Here is a 23206-nt window from a genome sequence, read left to right as displayed (position 1 = left end):
CCACTCTATCCAAGAGGTGAAGCAATTAATGTTTGAATATGACTCAAGGAGGTGTCTTTATTCTCCATGTTCTTCTAAAATTAAATCCACAATTTCAAGAAGGCGTGCCCCATCTCCTGCATGTCTTCTGCAGGTTTCCCCAAACTCTAATAGTTATATGTCACATATTATAGATTGATGAAATATTTGGAGGCAAGAGGCCAAAAGTGTAGTCACAGCATAACTGTACCTTAGAAATTAGATTTTGCAACATATTAAACCCTCTGGTGGATGTGAATAATGAACACAAGAAAGCATGATGAATGATAAATGTTGCACAATGTGGTTTCACAAAATAGATAAAGCCTAAACTGAGTCATAACAGAGCCACGCCATCTGCCGATTGTTGCTTACATTTCCTTCCGATAACGCCCCTCCCTCCCTTGTCCATGGCAGGACATGTCAGAAAACAGTGGACAGCAGCAGCAGCTGGTGAGGGCACGCTTCAACTTCCAGCAGACCAACGAGGATGAGCTCAGCTTTAACAAGGGTGACCTGATCGGTGTGACTCGTCAGGAGGATGGTGGATGGTGGGAGGGGACGCTCAATGGCAACACCGGGTGGTTTCCTAGCAACTATGTCCGTGAGGTCAAAGGCTCTGGTAGGTTCTCCACCAACTTGTAAGCAGGTCCCATATGATGGCTGACTCTAAGTCCTCCCGCTTACAAAAATTAAGCCACATAATGACATTTCACTTTGTTTGCATAGCATCAAACAGCTAATCAAAGCATAATTTGAACATGAAAATACATCAGTGTTATAAAGTGCAGTGGTTGGTGGACCTGCTGAAATCTAAATTGCAATATGATGAAATGCAATATCTAGTATTTGATAGATAAAACGTGTCATTAAAGAGCCTAATGAGGAAATTCTGCAGTGTTCCATGAATTCAATGGTTCAAAAGTGTTGAAAAAATGTTTTATTTGTTGACAGACTCAAAAAAATGTCAAATCTTAATGTTTTTGTTTTTTTCAACTTTGCGGGCTATGATGTCATCCATCTTTATTTACAATACATTCTCAAAAACTGTCAGCTGGCCCTCTGTTCCTCTGTTCCCCTGTGAATTAACACAGAGCAGTTTTACAGCTTAGATAATATTCTACACAGATGTTTTTACATCTCTCAGACTGAAAAATTCTGGACAACATGACAGTTTTGTTGCTGCCATTCCATCTGGCCTCACCACAGTAACAAAGCATCACATATGCTGCCTCTTAAGGCCTTGCTGTGGTCTGTTGTTTTGACACTTGTTGGAAAGACATGAGGCAGTCCCTCGAAATCCGATCTGAAATGTCTTTGACATTTATTTTTCTACTTTCTGGTTGGAATCTAAAATATAAAAACACATGAGGACATGTTTTTTAAGCTGTTGTCATTCTAATTGAAAATAATTTTAAATGCAAATGGTAGATAAGTCCATAATACTGTTTATAAAATGATATTTAGGGTCCGTGTTTGTTGAAATGGTTGTCTTAGTGTATACATTACAATTTACTGATTTGGCACATGTGCCATATTTCATTTATTTTCTTTCTGATCACAGAGAAGCAAGTGTCTCCCAAGTCTGCTACCCTCAAGAGTCCACCGAAAGGCTTCGACACGTCTGCAATCAGCAAGACGTACTACAACTTGGTAAGAAGACATTTGAGCAGGCTGCTTTGTAACCTTTGGTTTATTGATACTGATTTTTATGAAAGATGAGTCTCCACCTCTGATTTGATAGATCTGATGCAAGTATATTTAACTGCAGTTTCATTGTTAACTGTAGTTGTCACATACGTATACAGTAAAGTCAGATTTTAGTCAGGTTAGATTTTTAAAAGTTATTTCTGTTGGGCCAAATTTTATGAGTATTTTACTCAATTATTAATATTACAGTAAATGTCATATGTCAAAAGAGTGTGGCTCACATGAAAGAAAGCAAATCTTTGTAACTGTCAACTGTCAACATTGTCCAACTTCTAAAACCAAATGTTTTTCAGACTTAATTCAAATTCATATTGTCCTCTTCTAATGCAGGTGTTGCAAAACATTTTAGAAACTGAGACAGAATATTCCAAGGACCTTCAGAGCCTCCTGACAAACTACCTGCGACCTCTTCAGTGCATTGACAAGTATGAGATCTTTACACGTCAAGACATTGATCCAACCAGAATTGAGCTATTCTCACATAATTATTGTTAAACAGGAAGACGGATCTGTCAGATATTGTACCTTTCCATAATAAAAGTGTTGTCGCCATTTTTCTTTTCCTGTTGTTATTATTAGACTGAGCTTCTCGGATGTGGCTCTCATTCTGGGAAACCTGGAGGAGATCAGCACCTTCCAGCAGATGCTTGTCCAATCACTGGAGGAGTGCACCAAGTTAGTCCCTCCCTGCACACACAGCCCCACTGCAGCAGCATCTGCACTGGTTCATAATAATCAGAGGGACATCTAGTGTTACATTAATAGTACTACAGCTATGTGAAACACACAAGTACAGCATTATATCTGAGACCACCCTTTCCATACACTCCTGCTCCTCTGTGTTTTCCTACTGGTGTAGAAGAGTTTGTGCGGATATATTTTTTTTATCAGTGTGTGTGATATTTATTTTCCCTCAGGCTCCCAGAAAGCCAGCAGAGGGTCGGCAGCTTCTTCCTCAACCTCATGCCACAGATGAAAGCTCTGTATGTCAGTTACTGCTCCAACCACCCATGTGCAGTAAATGTGCTCACCCAGCACAGGTATGTTTACTCATGAGCTACATTTAGTGTTTCAAATGTATTTAAAGTCTGAGTCAAGTGATGAAAAAGATCTCATCTGACCCACAGCAGGCTTGCTAAATTTGAATGAGTAAAACTGTTGCTCAGAGTTTAAAAAAATAAGGTTCCAAATCATGTACACACACACACACACACACACACACACACACACACACACACACACACACACACACACACACACACACACACATTCTTGTACTTGCCACATACTGAGGACCAGCATTTCCACTTTATAAATAAACACAATTACAAATATCTACTTCATGAATGACATCTACAAAGAACTACTGGTTGCAGTACCATAAAATGTCTGCAGGTGGAGCCCCAGAGCAAAAAGGGCTCGAAAACTTTTTCGATGTTTTTTTTTCTTTTGTAATTTTTGGTCCAAAATTTGACAAAAACGTCATACTATACTATGTCGTCCAAAATGTGAAAAAAAACCCGACATGCTATACTATGTTATGCTACCAAAAAAAATTTTGGTAAAAAATTTGAAAAAAAAAATTGGGTCCAAAATTTGGAAAAGAATTGTTGGTCCAAAATTCTAAAAAAAAAAATGTGGTCCAAAATTCTAAAAAAAAAAATTTGGTCCAAAATTTGAAAAAAAAAATTGAAAAAAAAAATGTGGACCAAAATTTGAAAAAAAAAAAATGTGGACCAAAATTTGAAAAAAAAAAATTGGTCCAATATTTGAAAAAAAAAATTTGGTCCAAAATTCCACAAAAAAAAGTCATACTATATAATGTCGTCCAAAATTTTTTTTTCTGATGAATTGAGTATAGCATGTTACAGCAACCTAAGGAAGTGATTTCAATGAAAACAAAGTGAGGACCGGCCAAAATGTCCTCACTCCGTAAAAATGACCTCAATTTGTTGGTTAAAAACCCTCACTGGTCCTCAGTATGTCGCAAGTACAAGAACACACACACACACACACACCAAAGCAGCGTCTGAGCCTCTGTTTTCTTACATACAATGGTAGGCACATGCCTAATTTTGTTTGAATAATTCTTGCAGACTTTCTGTAAATCATATAATCTTTATTTCACTTCTCAAATATCACTGTGTTTGTCTCCTATGTGATATATTTAACTGAAATTTCTTATCCAAACAACCAATGATTTATAAAGGAAAATCATCATTTACAGGGGTGCCCAAACTTGTGCATACCACTGTATACTGGATAATGTGTGAAGAGGAGAAAACTCTATGTTTATAAATGACGGTGTGTCCAGTGCTGGGCGCTGTACCGGTTCATGCCGAAAACCGGTATTTATTTTTTTATGATATTCATTTTCTCTACACCACAAGACTGGTATATAAAAATGGAATGTAGTTGGAGGGGGGGACTCTTTTCACTGCTGCACCACACATGCTAAGGGTTTAGCTGAGGAATTAACTGTGGTAGTAATTACTCCACCAAACTGAGTGCCAAGAATGCATGCAGTCATATTCACACACACGCATGCAAAACTGCACTGTTCCCTCTCTGGCTCAACCACTCGCTCAACGTGCACACACACTCAACATGTGCACACGCACTCAACATGTGCACACACACTCAACATGTGCACACACACTCATGCATCCAATACCGTTGTAGACTGTGAAACCTTTGAAATTTTGAAAAATACAGTAATATACAATTTTGGTCGTACCGCTCAGCACCACATTAGGTCACCTGATTTGTTAGGTGACCTAGAATGTTAAGAAAGGTGCCCATAAATAAAATGAATTCTTCTTCTTATTATTATTATTATTATTATTATTACTGTAGCATTCGTCTCACTCAACTCTCCGTTTGAATTCTCACAGAGAGTGAGTGTGTGAATGTGTGAGATCCTCTGACGTGACATGACAGTCTTATGTCGAGTCTGAGGTATCGTCCATGAACGCATCACAACCACCACTTCCAGACATTGATAGAGGCGTTCTCGCTCTGTGGGCGTAGGTTTATCCTTATCTGAGCTATTTGTCAGTGTACTCCAACTTGAACAAAAATCATTTAAATTCAAATTGTTCATTTTCATTGTTCACATCTGCTACTTATTCAACCATTTAAAAAAAAGAAGTGAATAATTCTTTCCAGCGTTTACTTTTAGTAGACTCCAAATTATTCTCTCCAGCTCTCCACTTGCATTTTGTCTCTCAGATCTGTTTATTGTTTATTCTTGGACATGAACTGCGGAAAATCTTTAGGAGTTAGATACAGTATAGGCAACTGGACTATATCTCGCTATATTGCCTGTATTTATTAGTCCAGGAGATACAATGACCTGGGATGACTGAGAACTGTCATATACATGTACAGTGCAGCACTTTGTAACCATTTTAAAGAAATGCTGAATAAATAAAGCTTTATTTACTTGATGACTAATAATTGAGCTGAGAGCTTTGGCAGTGAAATACTGAAAACTGTTATTTTATGATCATTTGTGAAACATTTATTGTTTTACAGACTTACAGATAGAATATATTGTTATATACTGTTAATCAGACAAAATACTTTTAAAATGTGTTACATTGTGCTTCTCATCTGCCCTGTAAATGCCATTTGGCCAATTAGTATCATTACCTAACCTAACCTTAAAGATATTTGAAACCAGTGAAGGAGAAATAGTGAGGAAAAGTAGAGGGAAACTAGTTCAGGGAGCTGCTGCAGCTTTGAAACCTACCAGGATACTATTAATGATGTAGAGAACATAGTCAAATTCATTGCAGGGCATCAAGGTAGCATGATAACCTACGTGAATTATTCATCGTGTCTCTTTGTTTCCCTCGTTGTGCAGTGAGGTGTTGGGAGAGTTCATGGAGGGGAGAGGTGCAGTCACTCCAGGGATCCTCACCTTGACCACAGGCCTCAGTAAACCCTTCATGAGAATCGACAAATACCCCACCTTGCTCAAAGAACTGGAGAGGCACATGGAGGTGTCCGTCATTTCTATTTATCTGGATAGGATATGATGTGGCTGTGATGTTTTTAATTAACCGCAGTTCTTGTTTTCTTTCAGGAGTCTTTTCCCGACAGGCCAGACATTCAGAAGTGCATGGCATCTTTCAAAAATCTCTCCGTAAGCTGAAAATACTTCCTGTCTTGTCAGACTTTATAGGGAATTAATTAATAGCGGACTTCTTAGCAGATGTCTTTTCCCCATTTTGCCAGGCTCAGTGCCAGGAGGTGCGAAAGCGCAAGGAGCTGGAGTTGCAGATTCTCACTGAGACCATCCGGCTGTGGGAGGGGGATGACATCAAGACCCTGGGCTCTGTGCTCTACATGAGTCAGGTCTTGGTCCAAAGTCCTGGCTCTGAGGTACATGCATTATACACTCACTTTGCTGTTGACAGCTACAAATAATATCAATATCACAATTCATAAATCATGCCTTTTTTTGGTCAAGTAATGTATTTAGTCGTTGAATGCGTCATATTTAGTATTTTTATGTAGTACTTATTTCTGATGAGAGCTAATGTTTGCTTACCAACCAAGAGCATGCTGTTAACGTTAAGGCCACATTATACTTCTCCGACTGCGTATATGTTATCCGACTGTGTCACCACGGAGACGACTCGAGCCTTTATACTTCTGCGTCGTGGTGACGGATATGCGCTGTAATTTCCCGCCCGAACAGTAGGGGTCGCTGCGCAAGTTTTTTGTGCTTCTGGCTACAGTGAGCAATGGCGTCGAGAAAGAAAGAGAGAGAAAGACTGTTGTTGTTGAAACAGCGGCCGTTTCTCACTTTTCTGTGTCACGGAACGCAGTTTTAAGATAATTTGAGGCGAGAAATTGGCCATTTAGAGTCTAAACATGTGCTGTGTGTATTAAGATATGACGTATTTATAGTTTGGCAGCGACGTTCTCGGCGGGGATCAGCTCCGCGTCTGTGGCCGCTCGGTGCGCACAGTGGCCGGCACAGAGCAGCCTTATCTTGGCCTGTCCTGAGGACCAATCGCAGCTCTTGCCGTCTCTGTTGTCCCTTGACGGAGTGACGGACACTTAAAAAATATTTCGTGCAGTCGGAGACGACGCCGAGGCTCTTCGACAGGCTCTGCGTCGACGCAGAGTCTCTGCGTAACCTACGCAGAGCACTTTACGCAGGAGTATAAATTGGGCTATAAGCGTTAAGGACTTTGTTCAGTGTATAATTAGGATTTCCTGTTACAGAAAAGGACAGGCTGACAACATGGTAGATCACTGATAATAATTACAATAGGGTGGATACAACGGCGTCGTGGCGAGCACTGTTGCCTCACCGCAAACATGCAGAGGTTAATAGGACACTCTGAACCAAACCTGTGGCCCTCAAAGCGATTTCATTTGGCCCTCCAAACATTATCATGGTAAAATGACTAATTTCTGAATGTTTTTCAATTTAATTTTGCATAAATACGTTTGTTTTATTGTTATATCGTTGCATGTTAAATCGCTTGTATTTCTCCTATCAAACTTTATTCGTAAAGTACAGTAAACCAAGGTGCTGTACAGAATAATAGATAAAACGACATAAAAGCTCACACAAGTCAATAAAACAACTTCTGTGAAATATTCTTATTGAAATATCATGATGGCATATTGATGAAGAGTTTTTTTTCACTTAACCGGCCCCCTCTTGACTAGACCAGACGCATGCTCTAAACCAGGGATATTCAACTTAAATCCAAATAGGTCCACTTGGAGAAAAGGTCCGGAGCATTATTATTTAGTAGTGGGATATACTGAAGTAGCCTAGTAGTCTGCATGTAATATAGAATGAACAATTCAAAAACATTTGGACAGTATTTATTGTCACTTATATACAATTATATCTATATGTAACACTGAACATATGTATTATTGTCTCTTAAAGGAAAAGAAGAAGGGCTGCATATAAAAATAAAATGGTGAAAATAAATAATAATAATCTAAAGTTTTGAGAAATAAAGTATATCAGCAGCTTGAGTTTCACCTTTTTTCGTTTTAACGGTCTCAACACATCCGGGTCCGGGTGGATTGCTCATGTCGGGCTCTGAGAGTGCTTATTTTCTGTGACCTAAATTCAGATTTGAGTAGGTGTGTTTGGTCAAAAACGTGCCACTGTTCTCTGAGCATATGAGACAGATGAGTTTTGTGCTTACAGGGGGAAAACATGAATGAGTCTGTCCATTCTGGGTTGAAAGCTCCTCTTAGAGAGCACCATGTTAATTCTTTTTCTCCGGCCCACTCTTCTCTACTTGTATCGCTCACTCGTCTCTGTCTTCTCTCGCTGTAACGCTCTTTTCTTTGTGTCTTCTCTCTCGTCTCCCCGTCTGTCACTCGCTCCTCACTGCCTTCGTCTGTATGTATTCAGGGTCGCAATATTTAGCGGGAATCTCAGATTTGATTGGCTTTTAGTGGCGTCACGTGGGATGGCTTAACTTGGTCAGTGGATTTCCTGATTCGCTCAACCAGTACCGTAAAGTCTAGAGAAGCTGCGCCGGTCAAAATAGAAGCACCCCGTCAACATTTAAAATACTTCAATAATTTATTCACTGTAGGTCCAGGTCTGTACATGACGGCTTCTGGGTCTGGACTCATGTTTACCCTTCAATGGACTGATGACCTGTCCCCACTATTTCCCCTATGCCAGCTGAGATTAGCTCCAGCTCCCCGCAATCCTCATGAGGGTAAAGCATCAGAGTCAGCATACATTTTTTAGTTGGGCCTTGGTTCATATACAACACGTTTCTCTGCCTTCTCAGTTGTGCTGAGATGTACAGTGTACCGTATAAATCATGTTCTGCTCTCTCGTCTCCCTTCCCAAACAGTCAGCGTCTACTTTATGTGATACATTGGCTGTGCATTAGTACCTCATACCTTCTCAGACTTTGAAATATCTTCAGTGTCAGCAAATACTTTTCCACAGATTAAATGTTGTGACACCGTATGGCAGCTCAGAATGGACAAACCAGACACTTGCTAGTATGAAGAAGACATTGTGTGTTTTTCTGCCATCCGATGGCCACACTAGATTTTCCTACACACTTGGAAGGAGAAGCATGAGGCAAAGGTTATTCAGTTTATTGCTTGTGTTTAGATCTCTTATTGCCCAGGGACATTCCTGCTTTGTGAACAGGAAGTGATTTATTTTATGCCATGACAGACGGAGGCACCGGCGCTAGTATTGCAAGACGACTGTAAACAGGTCGGAGTATGAATAAAAAAACAAAGGCACAACCACAGAAAGTTTCAGAAGTGAATTTTACCGCCCCACACGTGCAGCTATATACACACAAACAGTCTGATAGTATTGTTTCACAGAACCTATGTTTAGATCCGTTACGCACAACAACTTTAAATTTAACCTAGTAACTTATTGTGAATTGATTACACGCTGTTTTTCATACACTAATCTTCTTGTATCTACTCTCTTCACTTCCACCTCTCTGTCCTGATCTTCCTCCTGTCATCCAGGAGAAGAATGAGCGTTACCTCATGCTCTTCCCTCATGTGCTCCTCATGTTGTCTGCCAGCCCCAGGATGAGTGGCTTCATATTCCAGGTCAGTAATTAACACTTCATTTGCACTCGGACTTGATGTCGGGACATAATATGGTGGATGCAGCTTCATTTTTCTGATATCTTGTGTCTGACGTAATGATTTCTTTCTGCAGGGAAAACTGCCTCTGACCAGTATGACCGTGAACAAACTAGATGACTGTGAAGCCCACAAAAATGCGTTTGAGCTTAATGGTGAGACAACATGACTTAAGGTAGAAGCAGACTTGATTTATTTATTTACAGCTTCATCTTCAGCAAAATGGTCTCTGTCCCCTCAGGCCCATTGTTTGACCGTCTCCATGTGGCGTGCACCAACCAGCAGGACCTGCATGACTGGGTGGAACACCTGACCAGACAGATCAAACACACCACAGCTACAGCACCCAGCCACAAACCCCTCACTGTTCCCTGCCACACGGTCAGCAGCTAACGATCACACACACACACACACACACACACACACACACACACACACACACACACACACACACACACACACACACTTGCTGCATACTGAGGACCAGCATTTCCACTTAATAAATCAACACAATTACAAATATCTACTTCATGAATGACATCTATAAAGAACTACTGGTTGCAGTACCATGAAATGTCTGCAGGTGGAGCCCCAGAGCAAAAAGGGCTGGAAAACTTTTTCTTTTTTTTTTTTAATTTTTGGTCCAACATTTTACAAAAACGTCATACTATACTATGTCGACCAAAATTTGAAATAAAAATTTGACCCAAAATTTAAAAAAAAAAATTTGGTTCAAAATTTGAAAAAAAAAATTTGGTCCAAAATTTGAAAAAAAAAATTTGGTCCAAAATTTGAAAAAAAAAATTTGGTCCAAAATTTGAAAAAAAAAGGTCAAAAATTTGAAACAAAAAATGATGGTCCAAAATTTGAGAAAAAGTCGTCCAAAATTAACATTTTTGACAAATTGAGTATAGCATGTTATAGCAACCTAAGGAAGTGATTTCAATGAAAACAAAGTGAGGACCGGCCAAAATGTCCTCACTCCGTAAAAATTACCTCACTTTGTTGGTTTAAAACCCTCACTGGTCCTCAGTATGCCACAAGTACAAGAACACACACACACACACACACACATAAAAATAAGGATAAAAATAGATAAGTAAATAATTTTTTTTTTTGCTGTATATAGACTATACGGCTGTGTTGGAACAACTTTATGTTTTTAACTGGAATGGCTGTCCAGCAAATACAGCATTAAAAGTTATTTAATTAAATTAATATTTAATAATGAATAATCCAGCATGCAAAAATAATAATTGCATCCAGATAGATCCCAATTGAAAAGAATTATTAAAAGGTTGCATTTCAATTTTGGATAAACTGACCTCACTTGTATGTGGACAGTGACTATTATAAAACACAATTGTGGTCCCTTCTCTTTTTTTGACAATGCATATATTCATTCATTATAATCTACCACAACTGCAAGGTGCTGGTGTAAAGTGCTTCCATTTGACCTTGGAAAAGTTGAATGAACCATGAGCTTTTCTTTCACAGCAGTTAATTTGAGATCTGGTCAATAAAAACATTCAGGAAGTGAATGTAGATAACTTCAGTCCTGTAATAACAGCGTGGCTGTGGGGTCCTAAAAAGTATTAAAAGTTGATAATTAAATCGAAAATGAAGTTTGACTGCAAAAAGTATGCATGAATGTATTTATTTTCCTCCCCGCGTCCTGTATATACCCTGAATAAAACACTGGGGTAATGCTGAAGGCAGAGGGATGTGAAGCTGAATTAAGGTGTTTTTCAAAAACTAGAATTGTCTCATGTATGTAGCCTCTGTGATATTCTGATGTCCTGTCCAGATCGTAATCGATCTAGTCTTTGTGTGTGTCTCCTGCTGCACAGAACAAAGATGCTTTTGGTTTGTTTACATATTTTTGGGTTTCTAAAAAAACACTGTTAATCGGTGGAGTAGCAGAACTGTCCATCATGTAATAAACAGCCTTGTTTTGTCTCGCAGCTCCCATCTCACCCCCTAACTCCATCCCGTCATGCTGAGAGCAGGGCCATGACTGTGGCCCCCACCTACCACACCCTGCCTCACCCCTCCTCCCATGGATCATCCCTCAGCACCATGATGTGGGGTCCACTGGAACAGCCCAACACCCCGAAACCCTGGAGCCTAAGCTGCCTACGACCTGCACCCCCACTACGGCCCTCTGCCGCCCTCTGCTACAAGGAGGTGAGCAGGGCCATACTCTTGGGAAGTCTTAGTGTGTGTTGGTATTTTTTTTTTTACACATTCAGGTTTTCCAATAAAGTAAAAACAATATCTCTCATTTACAGGATCTTAGTAAAAGTCCTAAGAGTGTGAAGAAACTCCTTCCCAAACGAAAGCCTGAGAGAAAACAGTCTGAGGAGGAATTTGCTTTGAGGAAGAGTATGTTTTCTTTTTTTCTTTTCTATGAATCATATCAATATACAATATACATCATATGGAATATCTTCTTTAAAAAAAGTTTTAATGAATACCTTGACATAAACTGTTCCAGAAACCACAAGGTGTGTGTGTGTGTGTGTGTGTGTGTGTGTGTGTGTGTGTGTGTGTGTGTGTGTGTGTTCTTGTAGTTGCGGCATACCGAGGACCAGTGAGGGTTTTAACCAACAAAGTGAGGTCATTTTTACCGTGTGAGGACATTTTGGCCGGTCCTCACTTTGTTTTCATTGATATCACTTTCTTAGGTAGATTGCTATAACATGCTATACTCAATTTGTAAAAAAAAATGTTTTGGACCAACATTTTTTTGTCAAACATTTTTTTCAAACATTTTTTGTCAAAATTTTTTGTCAAACATTTTTTGTCAAAATTTTTTGTCAAACATTTTTTTTCAAATTTTTGGTCAAACAATTTTTTTCAAATTTTTTGTCAAACATTTTTTTCAAATTTTGAACCAATTTTTTTTTTTTTGTCAAACATTTTTTTTCAAATTTTGGACCAAAAATTTTGGGTTCTTTTTTTTTTTTTTTTTTTTTTGTACGACATAGTATAGTATGCCGTTTTTGTCAAATTTTGGACCAAAAATAATAATAATAAAAAAAAAAAAAAATTCCAGCCCTTTTTGCTCTTGGGCTCCACCTGCAGACATGTTATTGTACTTCAACCAGTAGTTCTTTGTAGATATCATTCATGAAGTAGATATTTGTTATTGTGTTGATTTATAAATTGGAAATGCTGGTCCTCACTTTGTCAGCACTTTTACCTGGTCCTCAGTATGCAGCAAGTACAAGAATGTGTGTGTGTGTGTGTGTGTGTGTGTGTGTGTGTGGTGATCACACACTGTGATGTTGTTGTAATTATTATGATTTTTTTTTCTCTCAGGTACAGCTGCTCTGGAAGAAGATGCCCAGATTCTCAAAGTTATTGAGGCGTACTGCACCAGTGCCAAAACCAGGCAGACTCTGAACTCCAGTAAGAAAACACACATCTTACTCATGCCTGTGCATGTACAAAGAGAGAAAGGCTCACACATGTTAATACTAAATCTCTATTTCTGTGACTCCTTGTCTTTCTTTTAAAGTGTAACTAAACCCCCAAACCACCTGTTTTTTTAGGTGAAAACCAGTGTATCTAGGTATCTAGTAATGTTCTCTGCTCTTCTAGGTGCAAATCTTCAGTTTAGTGTAAAGTACTGAAATTATACATGTAATTATACAAGGAACTACTGCATTCAGATTTCACCATTGGCTATTTTACTCCATGCTTGCATTGGTGGTCCACTCATCACTTCATTACTCCCAGACTCCTCCCCCTTTTTAAACCATTGGAGCCGTTGCTCCGTCACCTTTAATCTCCGCCATGTGAGACACGACGTGAGCAGTACCTTGTTAGACAGCTGCAACTTGGTGTTAGATTCTGCAGCCAGACCACGCCCTCTCACTTCTCTCACTAAGCTCTCAGCCCACTTCTTTGGCATTAAACAAGAATTATAATAAAAAAAAAAATATGGCATTGCAGAAGAGAGGGTTTAGTTACACTTAAACACTGGTATTCTGAACTGATCATTCCTAACAGTATCTTTTCTTCTTTCTGTCTCTCCTCTACTCTTTGCTGTTGTTGACCTCATCATCCCTCTTTTTTTTTATATTTTTTATTTGACATACTTTTGTTCACTTCATACTGTTCTATAATTTTCTCCATATATCCTGATTTGCTTCGTCATCTCACCCTCCACACGCCCTGGTTTTTTTATGATTCTTTTTTTACCATTTGTTGCGTATGTTGCGTCCGCACCGTCATTCCTCCTCTTCCTTCGCTCCCACCATTTCTTCCCCTTGACATCTCACATCCACCTCGGCGCGCCTCGTCCAGCCTGGCAGGGCACGGACCTGATGCACAACCACGTCTTGGCCGACGTCGACCGGTCCTGCGCGGACTCGTCGGGCCGCCGCAGCAGCGTCTCGCGGCCGGAACTGTCCTCTGACCTTTCGGAGGACTCTGACTATGACTCCATCTGGACCAGCCACAGTTACAGGATGGGCTCGGTGCCGCGCAAGAGCTGCATCTCTCACCAGAACTGAAGATTGCTGCGTTGCCGTGCTGTAATGTAACATACGGCACATTTACCTCTTTTACCTTCAAGGAAATGAGATTTTAATTTATTTATTTATTTATTTATTTATCTATTTTCTATTAGTTAAATCTCTTTTGTTAAGTTATTTCGTTTTATTTATTTTCTCGACGGTTTGTTTGAAGATGTTCGACGCATCTCCCTATTGCCTTTGCCACTTTCCCCTTTTTTTGTGCCTCCCCTCTTTCTGTAGCTGACATGCAGTAAGTGTTTAGTACTTTGTGTGTTAATTTATCTTGAATGTGACCACTCCCCCTTTGTGTGACCATAAACACGGTGCACTCTCGCAGCAGAGAGTAAAGGGAAGTCGTGGAGTGGAATATTGTAGGGGGGGGGGAGGGAGAGAGATGGGGACTGAGCTTTTCCTGTCTGATATTCAGATGCAATTCAGGAACGAGTGTATTCTCTTTACCATGTACTACTTCTCTCCAGTATGTGATTTTGTGAGTATGTATGCTCAAACATAGCACAGGTGCGACACATGCGTGTGCGCGCACACACACACACACACACACACATACACACACACAGGTTGAGGCACATGTGCCCCTGCTGCCTGATACTATAGCAGCATGCAAATGTAATATCCAAATTATTAGCATTTTATATTATTGCCGTTTTCATAATGTTCCAGTTTTATTCATGTTCCCGCCCTCCGAAACTGAATAACACTCAACCTGACCGCTGCTGAATGATGGATGTTCTGCCCGACTTTAACTGTTTGTGAGGTTCAGTCAGTCTTTGTTGCAGCTGCTACAGAAAGGGGAGATCATCACACATACTCCACTCTCAAGTCCAGTGTCAAGCTTTTTTTTTTTTTTTTTTTTTACAAACTGGATAAAAGCTCATGAATTGACAGTTGTGAATTTCAGGGTCCTATTCACTCACATTACAAAGGTTTTTATTTTAAAACATACTTCTCATAGTGCCTGGCCTTTTTGGATTTATTTGTCCGACGTTATTTATAACTTCTCGGGAAGATAGTCTGCGCTGATGCAGGTTTTTATTTAGAAAACAATGTTCTCTTAAGCCGGATAATCTCACCTAATTGTCTGCAGGTTTGGGAAGCAATGGTTATATTGAATGTTTCTTTTACATTTTGTGAAAGAAGGAATATAACTGTATACGTTTGGAGGCAAAATGACCATACAAGCTATCTCCATGACCAGATATCAACACTTAAGTGAAGCGTGACTCTATATTCTTTTGTATTTTTAGTGAACCGGCCCTTTTTTGATAATTAACTGTGTTGTCTCGTCTCCGAAGCATCATCCTTTAAACCAAACAGTAATGTTGCTCTGCATCAGTGGTTCCACAGGGTTAGATTTCCAGTACATCATCCTATATCAACCTCACTAGTTACTTTATTAATGAAATAAACCTTACTAATAAACATTCTCGTAACTGAACCAGGCAGATACTAATACATGGTGAACTACAACCGTATACAGCTACAATAGTTAAAGGAATAGTTTGACATGTTGGGAACATGGATGTAGATTTTCTTGAGTTAGAGGTGAAGATGCTGCTCTCATGTCTGGATCTATACTGTACATACAGTGTGTAGGGTTTAGGGTGATCTAGCAACAGCATTTATAATTAAGTTTTTATTAATTTATTATCACTTGCAAAAAAAAAAGTGTTTTCATAGTTTCTTTATATTACACATACTGTGAATTCTCCTCAATGGGAATGGGATTCAGTATGAAATTGTGAAAAATATGGAGGCTGTAAATAAAACATGAGACAAAAAAGAGAGCTGATGAGCTTGATCTAAAACATTTTACTGAAAAGACAAAGGAAATGAAAACCTGGACACAGACTTGACGTGTCTATCAGTTGACAGTTTGAAGATTTCGGTTGTTATTTGTTAACAGTCCCAGATTTACAGGTTAGATCCAGATTAAAGGCGTGTACGGTCTCCACAAGAACAGAGAAATGTGTTCTCTCTCCCAGAGAAAAGAACGGCGTCATCATTTTCTTGCAGTCCTCCTTTGAGAGTTCCTGCAGCTTGTTCTTGACACATCGTCGATGGCAGAACTTTTTCTGCTTCTAGTGTGCAAAGTATGCCCTTGCACAATGGCTAGCATTATGGAAAAAAAGTATTCAGTTGTTTGCAATATTCATTGTCATCCCTAGATGTCACTGAATCCTACACACTGGTCCTTAAATCTCATGTTTTAAAGGGGTCGTACCTATGTTCCCCGGTTCCTATGTTCCCCGTTTTTCCCAAAAAGGTCCACTTTGTATGTGACAGGGGAACATAGGACCCTTTTTTTGAAAAAGGGTAGGGTTAGGATGGGACCGTACCTATGTTCCCCGGGTCCTATGTTCCCCGCTTTGTATGTGACCGGGGAACATAGGACCCTTTCTCTAACCCTAACCCTAACCCTACCCTTTTTCCAAAAAAGGGTCCCATGTTCCCCTGTCATATACAAAGTGGGGAACATAGGACCTTTTTTGAAAAAACGGGGAACATAGGACCCAGGGAACATAGGTACGACCCCGGTTAGGATTAGGGTTAGAGAAAGGGTCCTATGTTCCCCGGTCACTAACAAAGCGGGGAACATAGGACCCGGGGAACATAGATACGGTCCCGTTTTAAACTTGGAAGTTATGGGGAACAGAAAACAATAAAAAACGTTTTAGCAAAGTCTTGAGCAAAGCTAAGCTAAATGCTTCTGGCCCATCCATGCTCTAGCTTTGTCATTAGCATACAGACATTTGAGTGGTATCCGTTTACCTGTTTAACCCTCGAGAAGAAGCTGAAAAAGTGTTTTGAAACCAGAAGTTTAACTATTTATTATAAGTGTAGCTGCTTGTTGACTTTGACACTTTGGCATGGTTAGCATAATGTCAAAAAGAAAGACTCCTGGTGTCACACAAACTAGCACCTACGCTACTAGCCTCATAATCCAGACATTGCCTTTGTGTGGTCTGGCTTGCGAGGTTTTCTACACTTATCTTGCATTAATAACTATTTTTATGAAGAAGTATTTTTCCAGTAATGGTATTAAAAGTACAGTTTGGCATCCACTAAGAGTCTATCCTCCTCCTATAGCGAGCAATGCAAGTGACATGTGGAATATGTCGGTCTATGGTACACTGCAATTCATTTTTTTGTACACAGGCATTTTTCTTTTTTTTTAATGTATTGTTTTTCTGTACGTCAATGTTTACAAAATGATCCCTGGGCGATCCATCTCTTCCTTTTTTTTTTTTTTTTTTTTACATTTTATTGTTCTGTTTAAGTTAACTCTGAAACGATCCTTTATTTGAATTATTTTTGCACAATCACGTAAAGGGGTCAGTGGGTGTGTGGTGTTAGAATCTGTTCAATTCTGTACTGTTTGTCGTCTGCCTAGAGTGTGTATGATGTAGTCCCTAAAGGTAGATTTAAGTATTCAGTGTTACTGTAAAAAATAAATGCTCATTCGTAGTGTAAATGCTTACCTTCGGTGAAAGCATTGAGGGTAAAAAAAATAAAATAAAACTCAATAATAACGAGAGAGAGAGCTTTGATTATATGTGAATATTTTTATGTGAACTACTCTCTCGACCTCCGAATACTGTCAGAGTGAACAGTTGTAATATGAAGAGCACATAGACTCCCTTTTTCTGTAAATACTAGTCATCATGGAACAAGGAAAGAGAAACAAAAAAAAATCCACCCTACCTTCTATGAGTATTTGAGCTAAAAGAGTATCACTGTCTCTACATCTCGTGCTATACTTTGTGACAGGTGTATTCTGTGATTTAAGAAACGTGAGTCAAACTATGGGACAGGCAGGGTAACTGTTCACACACGTGACCGTGTCTTATCTGCAAACGTCCCAAAACACTGTATTATGAGTTTTGAATAAATCTGTCATTTCGTAGAGACACGCGCATTGTGGTGATTCGTTAGCATGTTAGATATGATTGTGTTGACGGAGTTCTGCAGAATTATAATGTGAATGAATGAAGTGGTTTTTGTTTTTTTCTCTCTCTTTCTCCCAGATATCGTCACAGCCTCTCATTTCCTTTCACTTTACTATCTGATTTCCTCTGTGCACGACTAACACACTACTACTACTACCAACTGTGTTGTATATTTCATAACAGGAAGATGGTAATGTACTGATGAAGGTTAGGCAAAAAAAAAAAGAAAAAACGACAAAGTGCAGTAAGTGCTGAGTGCTCTTCTGTTTTTGAAACAGGACCGCGAACGGAAACCGGGCTTCACGTGATCATCCCCGGTACGGAGAAAGTGCTGGTGGAGGATCCCAATCGCAACGGAAGTGCAGCGGAAGAGAAGTAGGTGTCTAAAAATAATTGTTTTTCATCATTTAAGTCCCAAGGAGAGACCATTTTTAGTACACTTTAGGCATTGGTTCTCAAAGTGCGGCCCGGGGGCCTATGGCGGCCCCCAGAAACATTTCTGGCGGCCCCCGCAATGAATTACAGTTGATAGTTTTAATCCAGGAGCTACGGAGCTTGTTAAATGTTTATTGGACATTACTGGATACAGACCAATAAGTGTAAACAAAATTACTGGGTATTTACCTGGTTTCTATATGGTGAATTTTAGTGTATTATTGGGTTATAAGCTGGTAATAAGCAGGAAGCTACATCCTCCAATTACTAGCTATTTACCCAGTAAATATATGGTAAAAGAAATGTGTTACTTGGTATTAAATTGTAATTAGAAGGTAAGAACAATGGCCAAAATACTGGGTTATTACCCAGTAAATTATAAAGCGTTATTATATTAACGCTTAAATTACATTATATTAACGCTAAACTGTAGAACTGCAATCTGGTCATTAAAATTATTACAAATGGGATTTCTTTCTGTTTTTTTTCCCTTTGGCGGCCCTCAGTCCAATGTTCGGTTCCTAAATTGGCCCTCAGGTATCAAAACTTTGAGAACCCCTGACTTAAGGGCTGGATATTGAGTCAAGCATTTCAATACGGTATTCCTGGGAAACACTTTTTTTCTAATTGTTAAATGGCTTGTTGTGGGGAGATTATTATTCGTTATTTTTTTTTTTTTTTCCAACTGTCTGAACGAGCAAGGGGCCACACACAAGTAAACAACGCACCATCTTTTTTTGAATATCGGGCACAGGGAAGGGGGGGGGGCATCATCTGTGAGGATAAAGTGGTAGACGATGGACGGATGTTCAAGGTAGTGCCGTAAAAGTATGTACTCCAAACTATACGACACAGGGAGTTCTATAGAGAGACTATAAGATTAAAACTCAGTTAGATATGTGGCACATGTGGTTTTATGGGCTACACCGATTTATTTTAGGAATAACCAGTAGACCCGAGTTCAGGGAGCGCAGCGGTCTATTGGGTCGATATAAAGTGATTAAATCGCAAATATCTCAGTCCAACAGTGCGCTTCATGCTCGGCTCACCGACGATGATGAGATGAACTCCTCAGGTGTGGAAATTTAATATCAAATGACAATGTATTTTCATTATTGGGTGATACAGAGGAAGTTTGATACCCAGCCCTAGTCCACTCCTCTCACAACCTGCACAAAGGTGCAAAGCCCATGTGTTTTTCCTCATGAGGAAAGGTTTAGTTCTTTGCAGTTTAGTGACATATAATTAAAGGCACAGACATTAGGGAAATGTTAATGTTAATGTCAACAAACAAATTCAGCAACCTTCGATTTGAGCGGTGTATACAAACCTTAGGCATAAGTTATGTTTAAAGATAAAACCTCGTTTTGTGTGTAATACTGATGTGCTGAACCCGTATTGTCTTATAGGAGCCTGGTGGATGTGGTGTATGCCCTGAGAGATGAGGTTCAGGAGCTAAAACAGGTAAATATTTGGGATGTTTTATGATGGAACATAGTTTGGAATGGTAAAGCGCTGGATCAGGCTTGTGTTTTGACTGAGAAAAGTACCTTTACTTGGATGGCGGGGTGTGGGCGGTGGCCGACGGTTGTGTCGACAAGATATTAAACGTGATGCCTCACCGGTTCGACAATATCAAATGTGACACAGCAGCCAACGATAGAGGACGTCCACCAGCAAATCCACCTTTTCCTCCTCCGTTTGTGGCTGTTTGTCTCAACAAGACGTTAAAGGTCACACAGAGTGGTCCTGTTGCACATAAATGTTAGTTATGGAGGTCTACTTACATGTATTAACTTGTTTTTATGGTCAAAAACCTCCTAGTTGATGTAAACGAGCCGATAGAAATCCTCTTTTCTGACGGTGTTTTTCTGCTGCGAGATTTCAGAGTGAACTTTCACCCCCAGAAGACAGAGTCTTGTGATTGGCCAGTACTATCCAGCACATCCGTTCTCAGAAGCGCAGCGCCCCCCTCTGGAACGGTGGATGCACTGCTCCTCATTATCAAAACATTGTTTTAACAGTGTTTAAAAATAGCTTCTTCACGACTCCCCGCCGCAGTCCCTTTTATGACTTTAAACCGGAGTCAGAAGACACTGTCGCTCATGAAACACCTCCACAACGGACGTTATTCTTCTTCTGCGGTTCAATGTACGCAACCGGATGTGCCCGGACTAGTGCCCGGAGCAGGGCGATCGGTTGTTCAGGAGAACCGCTGCTTACGTAACTATTACGGGATTTTCAGTGATCTCGTTGAGCCCCGAGATTACAATAAAACACAACGTTCTCAGCAATGGCTGAACTGTTTGTTTCGAACCGTCAGGGCTTCATAAACAAGGTAATGACGCAGATACACACCAAAAAAAAACAGCGTTAATAGGAACTTCCGGTCTAGTTCCGCTTTAAGCTCCGTATGAGAATAGACTGAGAGCGTACCATACCATTTTACTCTGGTACCCCACCCCAAAGGATAGGGTGCCATAAAATGGAACGCCTGGGGCTGGTTGTTGTGGGGACCGTACGGTACCAAACCGCGCCACTTGGCGGAACCATGGCTTATGACTTCAAGTGACACATTATCTGGGTTGATCAAACATTTTGACCGCAAATACCTTCCTCCAAATGTGCTCCAAACCGTGATCGTTTTCTCTCAACAGGACACCAAGAAGATGAAGCGCTCCCTGGAGGAGGAGCACAGAGCGCGGAAGGATCTCGAAAAGGTTGTGCGGAGGGTTTTAAAGAGCATGAACGACCCGACGTGGGACGAGACCAACCTGTGAGGTCTGCGCGGCTGAAACCCTTGTGAAGAGACAGACACTCATGCACATTTTTATTTACTGATGTGTCTGTGTTTGCCCGCAGCAGGATGTTATTACAGCCCTCTTTTTGTAAGACAGGGATCACTGGGATGTAATGCTGAACTATTGATTCCATCATAACATTCCTTGAACAGCAAGCAAGAATATAGAGGAAATCGCACACTTTTCATCACTTCATCATCCACTTGTGGATAACTAGAGAGAGATCTCCTCTCACTGTGTTTACAATCATTTATCAGGAGGTTTTCCAGTGGTACATAAATGCTACAAAAACTGCGGAACTTGAACCATGCATTTCATAACCTCTCCTATGTTATTTAATATTTTTTATGAATTTGTTTTCTTTGAATCTCTTTCCCCGACACAGGCTCAGAATGGTGTTTTTTTTAGCCTGAAGTGGTACCCGTGGCACTAATCCTTTCTTTCCTCTTTTTTTTTTTGACCACTTTGCGGTATGACTGTATTTCTGGGCGTCCTAAGGGAACTGTACAGATATTAAATTGTACTGTATATTGTAAATACTGCAAAAAGATGAGCCTTTGTCCCGTGGGAGAAAATACATGTGTTTTAGAAACTTTGCTTTGAGTTGATCGATGATTTGAGACACACGACACACTCTACACAGTCCATTCTCCATGACATCAGAGGGAGTCATAAAGGTCCAGTGTGTAACATTTAAGAGGTTTTATAAACTGTCCACAGGACACCTCAAGACATGGACATGGGCTATATCTATATTATGTTTAATTCATGGAGTTTCATATTTGTAAAACCTTCCTAAACGCCATAAAAACCCCAGAAAAAGCTTATTTCCCACAGTGACATCAATGAAACTACTGGGATTCTATTATCTCTTACACAAATATACAGGACTTAATGATTCCTACATGAGTCTTAATGGTTCCTACAGGCATTTCTATACCAGTCTAAAGGTCACTGTACACTGGTCTCTAATGGTTCCTAATGTGTGTGGCCTAATGTGGTGATCACATCTGTGCGATTTCTACTGTGTTCTTTTACATACATTCCAAGATCACCTTTGACCCTTTTGCAATTAAATCATAATTGGCCTTTAGCGATTAAATCATTGTTCATGTCTCATCCAGCCAAGAGAAGGGCAAAGAACACAACCTGATGGAGGTGCTAACTATGGTAAGGGAAAAATACTATCACACACAACCCTGAGAAATCATGTTTCAAAATGTTGTACGTGTTTACTTAATTTTCTGGATCGTTTCCAGTAAAGGGATTGAAAGTAATTCTACAGAACGTTCAATATATAAATGTGTTTTTATTTTTATTTTGTAATTGTTATTTAATTTTCGTATTTTAATTGTGCTAAACATTGGAATTGAACATCACATTTTGACATGTTTTGCAGTTAAACAGTGTTTCATTCACTGTTATATAAATTCAGTATTATGTTTCACTGACTCTTGGGAATTTGTCTAAAACAGGTTTTAATTTTGAAAAAAAAAAAAGTTTCGTGCACTATGTGCATTACAGGTAATATTGTGATCTACAATTATATTCTAGCCTCCTTTGAGGACCATTTGGAGGTTTTTGTTGCCACCTTCAGACAGAAAACCTGATGGTGGAGAGAAAATAGCAAACCTACAGGAGCTTGAGTGACCTTGAAGAATGCAGTAGAGCTGAAGGTTTGAAAATGGGGTCCTCAGGAATATAGTTGACCTTTTAGTTACCTGATTTTATTGCTTTTTATAAATATCTGACGGTGGTGAAGAATACGTGGGACACATTTTGAGCAACCACAAAATAATAGTAGATATTGTTCAAAACTCACTGTTTGTAGTTTTTAATACTACAATGTACTCTTTAATGTGGTAAATACATTATTCAGTTTTTTAATGATTACTTTTTGTTTTTCTAATCAAGTTGAAATGATTATCTCCTATCCAAGGACAACTGATTATTATCAGTGATGATTATTATTATTATTATATTCATTAATAAAAATTAAAAATAAACCTATATGTGTAGAATATTAGCTACAACTAACCGTGTTTACACACGGTTTAAAGCAGATAAGAGTCATTTAACCCTGTAAGGCAGCCTAATGTATAGTCAGCCACTGCTAAAC

The 23206-nt window shown here is 39.5% G+C and overlaps 1 protein-coding gene across 2 annotated transcripts in view; it reads left to right on the top strand.

The window, feature by feature from the left end:
- Positions 1 to 21066, top strand: part of arhgef7a (Rho guanine nucleotide exchange factor (GEF) 7a) — a gene marked incomplete at both ends in the record, with an annotated part of 36381 nt that extends 15315 nt beyond the window's left edge. Inside the window, 17 exons of one of the 2 annotated variants that reach the window (XM_083890178.1) lie at positions 436 to 640; positions 1583 to 1671; positions 2059 to 2153; positions 2308 to 2403; positions 2646 to 2768; positions 5597 to 5735; positions 5819 to 5878; positions 5971 to 6117; positions 9235 to 9321; positions 9434 to 9512; positions 9599 to 9738; positions 11323 to 11544; positions 11649 to 11742; positions 12682 to 12771; positions 18130 to 18226; positions 19696 to 19750; positions 20944 to 21066. In XM_083890178.1, coding sequence (XP_083746304.1) covers positions 436 to 640; positions 1583 to 1671; positions 2059 to 2153; positions 2308 to 2403; positions 2646 to 2768; positions 5597 to 5735; positions 5819 to 5878; positions 5971 to 6117; positions 9235 to 9321; positions 9434 to 9512; positions 9599 to 9738; positions 11323 to 11544; positions 11649 to 11742; positions 12682 to 12771; positions 18130 to 18226; positions 19696 to 19750; positions 20944 to 21066 — 1941 coding nt within the window. Of the gene's footprint in view, positions 1 to 435; positions 641 to 1582; positions 1672 to 2058; positions 2154 to 2307; positions 2404 to 2645; positions 2769 to 5596; positions 5736 to 5818; positions 5879 to 5970; positions 6118 to 9234; positions 9322 to 9433; positions 9513 to 9598; positions 9739 to 11322; positions 11545 to 11648; positions 11743 to 12681; positions 12772 to 13671; positions 13881 to 18129; positions 18227 to 19695; positions 19751 to 20943 lie in introns of those variants that run through there. The other variant, XM_083890179.1, reaches the window with a different exon arrangement.
- Positions 21067 to 23206: the final 2140 nt, after the last annotated feature.

The sequence above is a fragment of the Microchirus variegatus genome (genome assembly GCF_963457635.1).
Source record: "Microchirus variegatus genome assembly, chromosome: 5".
NCBI lineage: Eukaryota > Metazoa > Chordata > Actinopteri > Pleuronectiformes > Soleidae > Microchirus > Microchirus variegatus.
The sequence above is the reverse complement of the archived record's forward strand: the minus strand, read 5'-3'. Positions and strand labels throughout refer to the sequence as shown.